This window comes from Camelus dromedarius, chromosome 18 (genome assembly GCF_036321535.1).
Source record: "Camelus dromedarius isolate mCamDro1 chromosome 18, mCamDro1.pat, whole genome shotgun sequence".
In the NCBI taxonomy this organism is placed as follows: domain Eukaryota; kingdom Metazoa; phylum Chordata; class Mammalia; order Artiodactyla; family Camelidae; genus Camelus; species Camelus dromedarius.
In genome coordinates, this window is record NC_087453.1 from 3,549,416 (window position 1) to 3,565,468 (window position 16,053).

At 45.7% G+C, this 16,053-nt stretch overlaps 2 protein-coding genes across 2 annotated transcripts; both read left to right on the top strand.

The window, feature by feature from the left end:
- Nucleotides 1–696: 696 nt before the first annotated feature.
- On the top strand, nt 697–10,233 carry PRELID3B (PRELI domain containing 3B). Its single transcript, XM_031433549.2, has 6 exons — nt 697–853; nt 4,649–4,817; nt 6,031–6,120; nt 6,568–6,638; nt 6,759–6,861; nt 8,198–10,233. The coding sequence occupies exons 1-6, from the start codon at nt 822–824 to the stop codon at nt 8,315–8,317; spliced, it is 585 nt and encodes a 194-aa protein (XP_031289409.1). The 5' UTR covers nt 697–821; the 3' UTR covers nt 8,318–10,233.
- A 600-nt stretch (nt 10,234–10,833) lies between these two features.
- ATP5F1E (ATP synthase F1 subunit epsilon) lies at nt 10,834–14,415 on the top strand. The gene is made up of 3 exons (XM_031433551.2): nt 10,834–10,980; nt 12,683–12,813; nt 14,270–14,415. The coding sequence occupies exons 1-2, from the start codon at nt 10,949–10,951 to the stop codon at nt 12,804–12,806; spliced, it is 156 nt and encodes a 51-aa protein (XP_031289411.1). The 5' UTR covers nt 10,834–10,948; the 3' UTR covers nt 12,807–12,813; nt 14,270–14,415.
- Nucleotides 14,416–16,053: the final 1,638 nt, after the last annotated feature.

Genomic DNA, 16,053 nt, shown 5'->3' on the forward strand with positions numbered 1-16,053 from the left:
CATCCTATAAACCCAGGGCTAGGAAGCTTTCCGCCTGTTCCATCGCGCACTCATGCTTCCTAACTGCACCCTCCACTGGGCACTACTCAAACCTGATGTGAGCCTCTGCGTGTCCACTCTGTATCTTCTCCCCACCGAGCGTCCAAGTCTCTGCGCGGGCAAGTGGAATGCGCCCAGGGCTGATAACCTGGTTAGTCGTCTGGCTGGTTAGCTGGCTGACTGGTTGCCTTTGGACCCTCCACAGTCTGAGCTGAGACAGGAGGTAGCCGGAATTTTCTAATGGGGCGCCACGTACATTTGCTCTAGAGAACACCGACCACCACCGGGACTGTCGGTGTAAGCGGGCAGACTGCACCCGGCAACAGGCCTCGTAACTCGAGGCGAGGGTGAGCCGGCCGGGAGCGAGGAGACAAGGCGAGGCGCCCAGCGAGCCCAGGAACCGGCTGGACCTGGCCCAACTCTGCCCAGAGGTCCGCGCTCCGGCCGACGCCCGCGAGGGGGCGGACCGCAGGCCGGGTGCCGCGCCTGCGCAGCACAGCGGCCGCGCGAGCGGCCCGGATCGCTGCCCTCGGAACTGCGCCGGCGCGGTGCGCCGGGCGCTAGGGGGCGGGGCTCCGTTGCGCCGCGCGCAAGGCTGGGGCAAAGCCCGGGCCGGGATAGGGCGTGGGGCAGCGCGTCGGGACGTCCCTCGCGTCGGGCCCGACGGCGCGTGCGCACTGGGCGGCCGGCGGGGTGGCTGGGGAGCGGGGCGGGGGCAAGAGTGGCCTCTTCGCCTCATTGTGCCCTAGCGCCGCCCGGACACCTCGCAGGCCGCCGGCACCATGAAGATCTGGACTTCGGAGCACGTCTTTGAGTAAGTCTGGGGCGGGGGCGGGTCGGCGAGGGGCACGGGGCAGCAACGGGGTGGGAGGGAGCTCGGGCCTGGAGTCGCGGCGAGGCCGAAGAAGGCGCCCCTCAGGAACCTTCCAGGCTCGGGCCTAGCAGGGGAAGCCGGGCCCGAGCTCCTGGGGCCCTGGCGGCGGGGCTCAAGGTCACGACCCCGGGGACGCCCCAGGAGTGGGCCCCCAGGGGAGAAGGCACCTGACCTCCAGGCCCAGTCCCCGCCCGGCCAGGAGGGGCCTGGCGGTCATCCTCCCGGCGACGCCCCCTCGGGCGCTGGGGGCGTCGCCGAGCACGAGGTCCTTCACTGCACTCGGGGTGGGAGGGCCCCTCTTTGCCGTGTCAGGCCTTGCAGCACCGTGTGGGTTGTGGAGCCGAGGAACCCCCGAGCAAGGCGTGGGCTGTCGAGTCTAGTCTCCCCACCATCTTTGGGTGGAGTTCCTTACCTCGGAATGTGGATTTAGCGTGAGCTCAGGAGACAGGGAGGCGAAACTTTTCTGGCACTTCCTTGACCTGAGGAATTGCAATTTATGGCCTTGGAATTGAAGTCCAAGTTCCACTTCTGGCTTCAACAAGCTGTGTGACCTTGGGTTACCCATTTTCGTCTGAGACATGGAAGGTAATGGTGTAATCAGGGCCTGGTGGTGTAATATGTCTTTGAGGTCACGTTCATTAACATCTCTGGGTTAGCGAGAAATATTTAGTAACGAAAATAGGCCTTAAATCTGTTGAACGCTGATAATTAGATTCCCTTCTGGGTCCGTGATTCATTGTACAAAAGAACCACACATTTAACCCACTATATCATTTTTGCCTAAACAGATAGTTGATCGATTATCTCATCACTCTTTATTGACTGACCTTTTTCTCTCATTGATTTGAAGTGTCACCCGTGCCCTGAACACTGCTGTGGTTTGTATTTGAATCCATTTCTGAGCCATCTGCCCTATTCCCTGTTCCACTGAACTTGATCTTGTTGCCACACCATCTTAATTTTTATAGCTTTGAAATATATTTTAGTCCAACCATTTGAATTGTTTTGAACAATGTTTCTGAAGGCAATTTTTAAAAGAGGTTGTAACCTTGTACATATTCCGTGAATCAGACACATCCCAGAGTCCACTGGATCCTGGAAAGTATAGGAAGTTAGAATCAGAGGGAAGACTTCTTTTCTGTCAAATATTTTACAGCCTTTCTGGGGGGAAAAGACCCTAAATTTGTAGTCTTTCTGGTGTTCTTTAACCTGGTCACATTCTTCACTACTCCATTTCAGCCCTTGGGACCATGGGTGGTTTCTTTGCAATGCTCTTCTGGGTTTAAATGCTTTAACAAGCTGTATCTCCTTAGAACTGTAACACTCTTCTCTTTGGCTTGTTCCCTACTCCCCACCCCCCAGTTCTACCCTTTTCTTTAATATTTCCCTCTCTCCTTTCCCTTCAGTGTGAATGTTCAGTGAAATTCTGTTGGCCTTCTTATCTTGCATTTCATCAGAGGTTCCTAATCTTTCTTTCTCTCTTTTCGTCACAGACCTCTCTGAAATTTGATGACCGGGACTCCGGGACTCTCCTCCCAGCAGATAGACATATTCACGTAAATGCTGTGTCTGTCCTGGGAGAAGGAGCTCTGGTCCTGATTCTCCCCAGATAATCTGGGCTTTTTGATCAAGGTCCCAGCTGATACATGCACATACATGGCACCCAAATCTGTACTTTGGGCTCCAGCCTCTCTTGAACTTCAAATCCTTATTTTCAGGCTTTAGCAGGTATCTCCACTCACATGTCCCTCAGGCTCCAGTTGCCCTGTGTTTCCCATCTCAAGGATGTTACTAACAACAACATCTAAGTCATCATTCTGTGTCTTACCCACCTTTCATTTTCCAACACGTCCTTCTGAGGCCTAGCATGTAGTTGGTATCCAGCTGAAATCATTCATTGATGCCTTCAAAAAATATGAAAGCTTGCTCTGGGCCAGGAACTAACTGTTCCTTAGATTGGTTACACTTTGGCAAATAAATCAAGACATTATTGCTGCCTCATGGAGTTAACAGTGTTCCCCACCTGGTTTTATAGGTTAAAAAAACTGGACAGCTCTCTAAGCCATCACTAGGTTCTACTGACTGCCCTTTGGAGCCATCTTTGACTGTCTTCCAGTGTGAAGTCTTTTCACATAATTACATTAATTCAGTTAAAATGAGTTGCTGGAAGACTGTTAATCATAATATGCAGCCTTTGTAACTTTTGAGCTAGTTATGTTTCATAAAGCAGTCTCAGTCCAAGCTAAGTCAACATCAGTGTCTTCAGGTTGGCTCAGAGAGGAGAGGACTAAATTACAAATCATGCATAACCACCCTGAAGCCATACAATTATTAATTTTTTTAGAGGAGGTGGGGGGAAGAGAGAAGTGCGAGGAAGCCAGCCAACCGTGGTATATGACTAGATGGATTCAGGGGAGGGCTCGTCTGATTTTCATTTTAGATAGTTACCTTGGTAACAGTCAGAGTGCTTGGCCTGTGTCACTTCTGTGTGCGGGGGCTTGCTAGATTTATGAAATAGCTCTGCTTATATACCTGCACTGATTGATGAATAAGACTTGAGGTTAAAAACAGAATGAGGTTCACTTATATATAATGTTATAGCAAAAATGAAAACATTAAAGATAAAATCACTGGTTATCCAGGGTTTTGAGAAATGAACGGGGTTGAGATTTTCCTTCCTTCCACAAAAAGCATTGTCAGGCTTAGTTCTCTGAAAAGTTGAAATAGAGTACTGTGTACCTGTTTTGCTTTTATCGAAATTAAAAGTAATGCTGTGTGGTTTATCGGTAACTAGTTCGAAACATCATCTCCAGATCTCGTCTTTTTCCTCTCAGTGAAGACATGTGGAATCGGACTGCAGGTGGCCTAAGTCACTTTTAATGCTCATTGTGGCTAATAAGGGGCTCTTTTGAGTAGGGTATCTTCTGTACAAGCATTTTATTCAGGTAAGTTGTGAAGAGAACAAATGTACATCACATTTTGAATCACCCAAGTACATGTGCTTTTTCAAGAATATAAAGATGCTGCAAGTTCCGTGATATTGTTACCATTTCAATCCTAAATGATAAGCAAATGCTTATTAAGAGAGAATATTAGAAAATAGCACATTAACAACACCTTAAAAAACATGTTGTTGTATTGAGTGACCTTTTCAAAACAACTCAGAAATCACTCCTTTGAGGAAAGTAACCTTAATAGAGAAAAATACATTTTTAATAGTATGGTATTTGAAACAGTAATGCTTTGGGTCTTGTAATCCCTGTAAGAATTTACATTGCCTCTAAGTTCGTTGACTCTTACTAATTTTTTATAGCTTCACAGAAGGGTCAGATAAAAGAATAAATGGTGTAATAACATTTTTTGCTGTCTGTTTCTGTAGAACATAATTTTTAAATACATTTTTATGAATCTGATTTTTAGAAACAAAATTTACATGTGAGAATGGACACATGAATAGAAAAGATTACTTAAACTGTATTGTAACGCTCTGTAGGTTACTTTAAACTTTTAGGCATCAGTTGTACCATAGAGCCTGTGTGCTGAAAAAAATACTGAGGCCTGTACATACCCAAGATGCAGTCTGAGCCCCCCCAAATCGTCTTTCAGTCAGTATTTCAGAAAATAATTTCCCTAGGCAAATTAATTAAACTTCAATTATAAAAAATGATGGCTTATGAAAATGGCTGAATTTATATTCATATTTTTAAATGTTTGATTTTTGATTCTTTTTGGCAGCCACCCATGGGAAACTGTCACAACAGCTGCAATGCAGAAGTACCCAAACCCTATGAACCCGAACGTGGTTGGAGTTGATGTATTGGACAGACATATAGATCCCTCTGGAAAGCTGCACAGCCACAGACTTCTCAGCACAGAGTGGGGACTGCCTTCCATCGTGAAGTCTGTAAGTGTGTCTTTATTCCTGGAGGAATGTGACTGCTGTAGAGAAGTTTTCTAAACCACATTATAATTTCAAGTAGGTTGTGGGAGCTGATTCTGAATGTCATTTTTGCATCAGTTCAAATTGTATTATAATAAACTTGAGTTATGAGTGTATAATGAATTGGAAATATTATTACAGTCTTCTTGAAGATACCTGATAAAACCTTCTGAAGGAAGCCAGCTAATGCTCTGTAATCTCAGAGTTCGGTTCTGCTTTTCCTGCCTTGCCAGCAGCTTGAGGCCAGCGGTGGACGTGGCAGCGCCGGTGTCGCCATGACGGTTGGCTGGCGCTTGCTGTGGTTGATGGAGGAGGGAGGGGCACAGCAAGTGAGGAGCAGACTCTCCGGCGTTGCTGTCGCCCCATTTGCTCCAAGATCTGGGCCTTCTCCCTACACATTTAAACACAGAGTTCTGTGCTGTCACAAATGAGCAGGCTTTAGTGAGCCAGTTTCACCAGCAAAAACCTGAGATGCCAGTTTATCACAATGTGAGAGAATCCTGCTACGATAAGTGGACCCCGTTTTCCGTAGAGGTTCTCTTTCTAGAAGGTGGGCCCACTCAGAAAACTAAAGGACGCATTTTTTAGCAGAAATGCACTGACTGCTTCCTTTGTCCGAACCACCGCCCTCGGTGGTGGGGACACAGCTGTGAGCACGACTGGGCCAGACTTGGGACCCGAGCGTGGGGGCACTGCAGGGTTGCTGTGTTGCCCTCCCCCGTGAGAGGGCTGGTTTTCTGTGTGGAGAATGGAGCCACACATCCTCTGCCTTGGGCTGCTCTAGGAAACACTGACAGATACTCTGAAGCGCTCCTTTCTCTCGATGCCACGTTTCCCCCGAATGTTATGCTTTCCACGTTCCGGGCTCGCTGCTCCACCGTCACGTCCGGGTGGTCTCAGCATCCTGCCTGGCTCCCCATGCGTTCTCAGTGGGCTGGGTGCTCGTTGCCCCTGAGGAGAGCTTTAGTGTTTGGCAGTCTCATCTCCATGGTGTGTGTGTGAATTCCTTTTCCCCTTCAGTGGGCCTCCTTTCTGACCTTTGCTGATTCCGCGTGTATTTTATGAAACAGATTTTTGATTCAAGATATTAACACATTTTTACCTTCAAATAAAATATTGATACCCTTGTTGAGAAAGCCTGTTTCCGCTGATTACTAACTCTGAGTGTTTGACCTAGCTTATTGGCGCAGCAAGAACCAAAACGTACGTGCAGGAGCATTCTGTGGTGGATCCTGTAGAGAAAACAATGGAACTGAAATCTACTAATGTAAGTGTGAGCTCCCTTTTGTTTTATTTTTAAACTATTTTGCTTAATTTTTTCGTCTGTTTTGTAGTTGACATACAAATGAATTTGTGCTTCTCGACTTTGGTTTAGAAAATCAGAGCTTACATGCCCTGTTGTCTCCGCCTGTTCGCAGCTCAGCCTCACCGCCCTGGTGAGCCTGCTGATCGCTTCTAGGGGGCGGCCCTTGATGAAATGAATTTGGACTCGTGTGCGTGTTGTTACCATTATAATACTTTTGTCAAATTTATTGTTTTTTTAATGAAAGGAAGTAACACATAGTGAAAAGCTCTGTTTGCACAGCAGCACGAAAGTGGGCTGTCTGCTGCTGCTTTGTGTATTTAGCTGGCAAGATTTTGGTTTGTGAATTAATTTTGGACATGTGTTCAGTCTTGGTTTCCAAAATGATGTGGCTTTTTTTTGATTCTGTAGATTTCGTTTACAAATATGGTTTCAGTAGATGAGAGACTTATATACAAACCACATCCTCAAGACCCAGAAAAGTGAGTAGAAAATGTTTTAGCAAAGTTATTTTACAGTGTGTTTTAATTTTTCTATCAAATATTTCTTTAAAAAATGAAAGTTAGGTCATCCTGAAACTGTGTGAATGTGTTTTGTTCCAGAACTGTTTTGACGCAAGAAGCCATAATCACCGTGAAAGGGGTCAGTCTCGGGAGTTACCTTGAAGGACTGATGGCAAGTACAATATCTTCAAATGCGAATAAAGTAAGTGAGGCTGCTCCCCGCCTGCTCTTACTCCTGGGTTTTGTTCCCTGCCAGAGCTGTCCTTGTGAGCTGAGTCTCAGCCACTGGGGTGGGGGGCGGTTACTGACAAGGCTCTGGGATCTGGCGCGCCTGGAGTCATGCGCACACTGTAACTCTGACCAGCCTTTCACCCTGGGCTTGAAGTGAGTCTTTCTCTGCCTCCGTTTCCTGTCTGTGGGGACCGATGACCCACCTCCCTTGGTTGGGCATAAAGAGTGAATGCGATCCCACATGGAAGGCCCGAGGCCCAGGGCCCAGCTCATGGGGCATGCTGATGGTGTGTACCTGTGTGTCACTGTTGGACACATCGATTCTGAGCCTTTTTTTTTTTTTTCCATTATCATCTCCCACCCCATGGAATTAATACCACAGGTTGTATCTGTGGGTATAGATATGTAGATATATATGCCTGTGTTTTATACATTAAAAGAGTGAGATTTTTCTCCATCCGCCCCCTCAACTAATTTTTGCCCCACTGAGAATGCATGATTTAAACTAAAGTTTAGAGAAAGATGCCTAATGCACTGTTTTGTAACACGTTTAATATAATCATTTAGCAGTCAAAAGATATTCATAGATGCCTTCTCTGTGCCAGGCAGAGTGCTAGGCTAGACTGGGGATACAGCGGGGAGCAAAACAAACGTGGTCCCTGCCCTCGTGGAGCTAAGAGGAAGGCGACATTAATCATACAACACGTCATTAGGAAAGGAAAAGTACAGAAAGGTATGAGTGTTTAATGGGTGTTCAGTAAGTGATGTTTCTAGCAAGTTCTGAATGAGGGATGGGTAAGCTGTGAGGGGTATGCTAGGAAGAGGCAGTGCATGTGCAAAGGCCCTGAGACAGGAAGCAGGGAATGTTCCTCTTTCTGTTCCTCAGGGAACTGCATAGAGTGGCAGGAGGGAGTGGTTGAAGAGGAAGTCAGGGGCCAGATCTTTCAGAGCCTTGTACAGGGTTTTGGTTTAAAATATGGACATAAAAAGAAGAAAGGAGTTTGACCTCACCAGCCCAAAGGGGGATCACTAATCATAGTAAAATATCACTGTCATTTAATTGTAGACTCTTGAGAACATCTTTTGCATACAAAATCAGTGTGTATAGACCAAGCCTGTTGCTCAAGGCATTTGATATTTGGTAAATAACATTAAAGAAGAAAAAGCAAAGATAAAAACCATCCTTCCTAGTGAGGTTTAGTTATGGTGAGGTTTGTGATGCTCCTTGTTACTTCCTGATATGCCATTTATTTGATATGTGCCTTTGCTCTCACTTGGTAACAATAAATGTACCGGATTTTTTTAAGGGCCGAGAAGCAATGGAATGGGTAATACATAAACTAAATGCTGAAATTGAAGAATTGACAGCTTCAGCGAGAGGGAGCATAAGGACACCAATGGCTGCGGCAGCACTTGTGGAGAAATGATCATGAAGGTTGATGCACAGCGCCCGGCTCCCCAGGTCCCTGGAAGCTGGCAGTGTATTTATTTGTTATTTAAAAAATACAACCATATTTTAGGTAGATTTTTTTTTAATAAGCCGAAGAAAGGCTATGTGACTTGATCAAAACAAAGAGGTGCAGGGTTTCTAAATAAAACGGATCATCTGAAATTAGTTTTGTTTGAAATGACTGTCTCTAATTTTGAGGATTCCAGGGTTTATGTGAAAATTTAACAATTTTTGAAAAGTACTTGAAAATTGGTATTGGCTTATTAAATCTCCTTCAGGTAGACTCTTTAAGCTTTTCACATTTTGGAAGTCTACCTGGCTTTGGACCAACCCCAGAACAAAGCAGAGCCACCTCTTACATACACACAATTGCTCTGATGCAGTAAACCTCAAGAACTTTCATGAGGGAACTCACTTAAAAGGAGAAATTGTTTAATTTTCAGAAGACATATAAGTAATTTGCTCTGCTATAAACTACCATTAAAAATTAAGTGTTTTAATTTGGTACTCAACATTCTTGGAGTAAAAATTATCGCAAAAGTAGAAATGACTCCAACAAAAATATCACTTGATTGTGTTAAAGAGTACTGTATTGACTTGCCAAAGTCTTGTAACTTAGTAAAGGTATTACCTTCCTTGGCTTTGTACTTTGTGACTTAGTATGCTGTGTCGTGGGCTGGTTGTTAACTAAAAAAATAAAGTCATTATTGGAATTTTGCAGCACTCTAAACAGAAGAACAGCTGTTCACATCTTTTAGCATTTCACATTTGCCTAACTTATAAATTGCCATGTGTCAAAATCATGGTTCTGTAATTGCTAAAGCATGATATGTCAGGTTATTTGAACATAATTACTTTTGAAGTAACTGTGACCATGAAACAGCTTTTTTTACGTGAAGAGCTGTACATCATTTGAAACTACTCAAATGATATCTTGATCTGAAGCATAAATCCCAGGTACTTAATGTTTTTAATAATACTGTGTCGTTGCCGGGGGTGGGACGGTGGAGAAGAAAAAATAATAGGGAGAAAAAAGCATTGACCTAAGCTAACTGCAGCTTTTATTTATGGGAAATCCTTGCTTTAGATGCCAGAGGGCAGCTGCAATCTGAAAAACAACCCAGTAAATGTATTTTGTTTTGTATTTTGTAGCAGGCAATAAATTATCAACCACTAAATAAGAATATCTTTGATACTTGGAATTGTTGCAGAGTATTTTTGTTAGAAGGTGGTCAGCCCTTGCCTTTATTTTACAATGCTTAATGTGATAAACTTCTAGTGTCCGGATTCCTGTAGAAGAAACCAGTTAAAATATGTATATAAACCACAAAAATAGTATTCCAAACTATTTTTACATTACTGGTTTTCTACTTAAAATATTGTTTAGCTTACAACTTCTTAAGACATTTATAAAAGCAGATTAAAGCCAGTAAGGTTTATGATTATTTTTTTGTAACCAGAGATGGTTTTTACAATTAAAATAAAATTTCAGCTAAGCAAAACATTGCTAAATACTGATATTTGATAAGTTGCCTTGTATAATTTCTGAAAATTATACTTGTTCTGAAAGGGGGTAACACCCTAACGATAAAAGGATTTCTAAACAAAATTTTATCCTGTTTATTTTTTTTTTACTCTGATCCAATGATAAAATTCTATAAATTTTTATTTTCCAGCAGTTTCTTCTTTTAGTTAAGTAGCTGGTAGTTTGTGGCTTATACCTGTTTAAGTACAAGTAACATAGAAAGCATTTGCGATGACTGACCTGGAACAAAGTGCTCATGGATTAGAATTAGACTCGGACTATGGAACATATTTTCCTATTTTATTAAAGATGGATCTTATATGAATTAAGAAAAAATTTTATTGTTAATAAAAACTTCCTTTTAACTACGATGTTTTTCCTGATTATAATTTGTTTTCAATAACTGTAAAGAGCAAAAGTAATGTTTTTCCTAAAAGAAAAAAAACTTTCTCCTAGTAATAATGCGCTTAATTGCCACAGGCTACAAGCGGGCGTCGCACGGCGAGATCGGCTCCGTCCAAGCTGGACGCCCCGAGTCGAGGGTTGTCTCCCCGACGGTCTCCTGCGCCCCGTCCCGGGCTGTCACACCGGGGACCCGCCGAGGGTCACTTGTTCACTGTAACTGGGGTTGGTGCTCCATGCGGGCCGCAGCCCGGCCGCCTGGCCGCCGTGACCCCGGGGCCGGTCGGCGGGGGAACACCGGCCGCGGCGCCATCTTTCGTGCTACCCCCGGGTTCTCTCCTGCGCGTCTCCCGCCGGGCCGCCGACCGGGCGCTACGGAAGCCCGCGGGGCACAAACGCGTGGCCCGCGGAGCCAATAGGCAGGCGCGGCCGGCAGCCCGCCCGGGGATTGGCACCTGAGGTCCGGGCCTAGCGCCCCTATTGGCTCCCGGCGCGGGGGCGTCAGCGGCGGGGCAGCCTGGCCGCCCGGGAGGGGGCGGGGCCAGAGGCGATGGGACTGGCAGGCGCGGAGCCCCGCCCCTTCCGCTCCCTGGGCCTGACCTTCCGGCAGTTGGGCCGTGCGCTGAGCCGACGTTGACCGGTCCTCGCGACTTGACCCAGCGCGCCCACCCTCGCGACATCATGGTGGCCTACTGGCGACAGGCTGGACTCAGGTAGGTCCGGGCCTCGGGAGGGGCGGGTAGTGGGGCGCGGGCGGGCCCGGCGCGGCCGGGGTCGGAGGTCACGGAGCGCGGCGGGGTGGGGGGTGGGCGGGCGAGCGCGGCCCAAGATGGCGGCCTGCGGCCGGGGGTCCGGCGTCCCCGGGTCCCGGCCTCCAGATGCAGGCGCCGACCGTGCACCTGCGCGCACCTGCCCTGCGCGCGCGGCCGAGCACCTGCGCGCTGCCATGACCGGCTTCGACAGCGCCGTGCCTGCTCCAGGTCAGCGGCCCTCCCGGGCAGGGCCGGTGTCCTCGAGAGCCGGATCACCTCACGTTGGAGAAGTTACATTGGCACCTGAAACGTGGGAACTCGGAGTGAAGAGAGGTCTCTCTAACCACTCGCCATAACTGACCTCTCTTTCCAGCGTCAAGATGTACACGCTTTTTTTTTTTTAAATTAACTCATCTTGCTGTCAGGTTACTTTATGGGTTAAACGAGTAAACTGTAAAGGGCACTCCACAAGGGTGAGTGCTAGCGCTTGGAGAGCTCAGATACGGAGCCCATTTGAGGACATGGCTTCTAGTGAGATGGAGAAACCGTGCATCCAGGTGTCTCCTGATTTCTTTACCTGTGCACCTGTGGACCTACGTGAGTTCACCTGGCTCCAGGTCACACACCTTGCTACTTAGCCAGATTGAGTAGCACCTCCTAGTGGTGACTTTCTGTGGCTACATGACCGGGCAACCCAGGAGTTTTCTGACTTCCCAGGTCAAGCGAGGTTCTGTAGCAGTGGAAGGATGATGATCCCAGTCACAGGTACCATTTATTAAGCACCTCCTACAAGACAAGGGTGGTGATCCTTGCTTTCCACACTTTGTCTTTCCTCCCCCCAAGTACCAGTGGGGCAAATATTATTATCCCTCTGTCTTATTCTATTGCTTTTTATAGGTGAATAAATTAGCCGAAAAGATTGAACAGCCTGAAGGTCACCAGTTAGTAAGAGTGCAAGCAGGAATTGGAACTCCTACCTCTGGCTCAAAAAAACAAGTCTGAAACATGAGCATATAGTCGGCACCCTCCCCCTCCTTCCTGTTTTCAAAAAGTGTAAAAAGTGAGCTGACATTTTTTGGAAAATAAGATGTTGATAGGAGTCCATCTACCAAACAGGAAGCAGACTGTTAGATATTTTCTAGAGTTGACGATGTTCTCTAAGGGCTTCTCAGTTGAGCTTAGAAACCTTGACTGAGAAGCGTTCTCAACAGCAGGCTTAGGAAACGGAATCCAGTGTTCTCATGAAAACCTTGTGAGAATAATAATAAATTTTAAGTAGTGAAGTGGGAAAAAAGTCACTTAACGTTATAGCCTCTGTTAATATTTAGGAATATTTCCTGCGCTGTGAGTTGTGTTTTGGTTTTTTGCTTCTATGCCTTTTTTATTTTAAATCAGTACATATTAAAGAGAGAAAACAGTACAAAGAAGAAAAACCAAAAATCACCTATTCTAACCCGAATTAAGACTTTGATACATTTTTTTGTGGTCTTTTTCTTTGTATAGATGCCTTTTGGCATTAGGTCATTTTTAAGTTCAGGTCTATAATCATAGTACATTCAAACCAAAATTAAAAGCATAGGAAGAAAAACAAAAACACAGTGACATGGCCAGTCTGGCTGGATCATTGATAATTAGCTTTATATTGCCTCTTCTTTTGTCCCAGCTACATCCGATACTCCCAGATCTGTGCAAAAGCAGTGAGAGATGCCCTGAAGACAGAATTCAGAGCAAACGCTGAGAAGGCTTCTGGCAGCAACGTAAAAATTGTGAAAGTGAAAAAGGAATAAATAATCTGTAAGTTGCTGACTGATTTAGAGAAAGAGTTACATTTTAAGTTTTCGGAGCACTTTTTAAAATCAGTGATTTTAGTTTTGAGGTCTGTCCATTTCTGATCAATCAGTACGTTTAGAAGTTAATGGGGCAATCATCTAAGGCATACAGCTCATAGAAGTCCTGTGGTGTAATCAAAGGATGTCATTTTGGGGCCCTGACAAGCAGAAGTAATTGGCACATTGATTGTCAGTTCATTTAGCAATGCTTATGTAGAGGGCCATCTTATTTTAATTAAACCTGTTTCGTTTGCACAAAATCAAGTAATTCAGAGGATAGACTCCCCACTTTAATAATTGCTGTTGGAGTTACATAACAGTTCAGGAGCATGAAAAATTACAGTTCTTTGAGTTTTTATTTCCCCCACATCTGCTAATGTTCTCACAAATCACTGCTTCCTGAGCATAAGGGCTACAAGTATGGCCAGGGTCCCGCTATTCTATCAGGCACTAAAGTCTGCAAGACCCCGCAGTGAACAATGCTTTGCTAAATGTACTGTGGTTTCAGAGTTTGGTTCATTTTACGTCTCAAAAGGTGTTGGCAATGCCGAGTTACATTCTGTGCAATAAAAGACAGTTTTGTACAGTTAATAAGTTTGAGACTTTTGTCTCCAAACTACTCAAGTGATTTGATCTCTAAACCACTTTCTTGACACTATTATTTCAAAGATAAGAGAGGCCAATTACCAGATATGTTTTTCAGATTTAATTTTCTTGTTTTGCTTTACAAAAGCCTCAGACCTCCAGTAGCAAGGAAATGTGATAAATATTAATCGTTTGGCAGCTTGTGGTGATGAGCAATCTTACTTATTGGAACCATCTCCCCTAGGCACTTCTCATTTTCATTTTGAATTAGTAAATATTTTATTACAGGTCTGAAGATGCAGTGTTTTGAATTTACCCCTTGTTCTTGGGGCTCTCTGTCTAATCTCCTAATTCTAAGGAATGAGACCTGGTTTTAGGTCCAGTTGTTTTCTTTTAACAATGAGCTAGCTGAGAAAAATTAGTCGGCCTCTGTCTGCAGCATGGCCGAGCCAGTTTCTGCAGCGAACTCCGTTGCTCTTGTGATATCCTTGGGGCCAGGAATGTAAACAGAACAATGACCATTCTCTATATGTCCTGCAGTGGTTGTGGCCCTGCCACCTCAGCACAGGGGCCTTAGCATCTTTTAAAGGAAGAGTGTTTCTTGCATTGCCAGGAGAACGTTTGGCTTCCTTAGCAGGGAAGTGCCTCTTGGACTGAGGCCGAGCACAGGAACCAGCACTTTTTACAGCTGAGAGACAAGGTTTATCACCACCCGAGTAAACTGAACCACGGTCATATTGTACCTTCCAATATAAGGAAGTTACTTCCCCCATGCATACTGGATCTTTAAGAAAGCATGACAGACTGACAACCTGCATTTTCTCTTTTCCTCCTAGACCCCCAACTTCAGCTTGAAATGCTGCCCTTCTGAGGGGAAGCTGTGTGGGCACATGTGACGGCAGAGGGAGAACAATCTCACCTCATGGGGAGCGTCCTGTCTTGCTCATAGGTTGACGATGCCAATAAACTGAAGTGTGGCTCACTCGTGCTGTTGGTTTTTGGTGTCCATCAGACTTTCTCTTTATAGGGACTGTCTGCACAGCTGCAGAGTTACGACCATAGAAATTGGGGTTTTTTAAAGCGGGGAGCAGATATCATATCTAGTGACCAAAGGGATACAGGAGACATTTTGAAAATGTCTCAAAATAGAAAGTTCTCTTTTTCAAGACAGAACTAGGCTCTGTAATCGAGGCTCTCTCGGGCCGTCTTTGAATTGTAGAAGCCATGCGGAGCCGGTGCGGGCACCTGTCTGCTGGCTCACCCCGCGGTGTACGCGGCGGGGTCTCGGGGATGCTGCTGCGCCCACAGGCTCAGTGGGACTAATTACTAAAAGCATAGATTTGCAGGGAAGAAACAAAACTGCGGTGTCCACTTTTTATTGTGCACTTAAAACCTATAGAGAGGGACTGTTAATGTTGGAATTTACAAAGCACAAAATGCTTTTCCAAAAAAAAAAAATGCTTTTCACATTATATTATAAATTAACCCTCCTATTCTGGAAGCATTTCTCACAGGAAGCAAGGCAGAGCTCTTCAGCGACTTGCTTACTGAGTTGATGGCCCAGCTGTGCTGAAAATCGAAGCTTCTGGACTGAGGCCTCTGGCGTGGTGATGGCAGCAGCCCTGTAGTGTTTGTGGTGATTTATTCGTTAAGTGTTTAGGAGTGAAGAATTGTTGCAAGTGCTGTGTTTTTCTGTCTTTGAAACTCGGAAGCACTTGGCCGACTGAAACACCGTTGCAGAGTTAGCTGCTTGAGTGTTCACTGTTTTGGGAGAATGGAGTAATGCATTTGGACAGGAAATCTTGAAGCACTGTTGAGTTTCTGCACCAGGACCGGTTCTCACCTTGGTCCTTAAGCTAAGGATAATCTACCAGGGTCACTCAACAGTGCAGAGAAGGAGGAGCCCAAGAAAACATCTTTGTTCTCAGCTTCTGGACTTCCTGCCCCGGGACCCTTGACCCATAGGTTTTATCTGGCTCTCAGCACAGGGGACACAGCGAGGCGCTGGGGCACTGGCCAGAAGCAGCTCCTGAGCCCCGCGGGCCCCTCGAGCCCTGTACCTCAGGGCTGTTGTCCTGCTGGTTGAAGTCATGGCCCTCAGTTAGTGCTTCGGTCCCCAAGATGAAGGTATCAGGAAGCGTGTGTTTCATCACAGGGACAGGAATAAATGAATCACAAGGTTGGCCGGCCTTTTTGATACCAGATAAAGTAACTGGTAGGCAAAGGGCTAAATTATTTCCAGCCAAGTTAATTAGAGATAAGTCATTTATGAGGGAGGCTGTGGGATAGAGGTGCGACTTGGGGCTTGTGAAAGGCTCCAAGTAACTGAGTGAAGGACAGAATCGCTGCTCAGTAAAGATTCTTTAAGGCTCGCTCTCTGTGATTAAAAAAAATGCTGAACTGATGCTCGGAGGACCTGTATCCAGCCCTGCTGGGCAGCCGGCAGAACGACTGTGTCCAGGTTACCAGGGGCCTCGATCATGTCCAGCGGTGGGTATTTCACTCACTAACTGGGCGATTTTTGAGAGTCGGTCTCTTCACTCATGCGGTGATCTTGTGTGTGACGTGAAGGACTCGGACAAGCTCTAAAATTCTGATTCTACTCTCTTGGTCTCCGAGA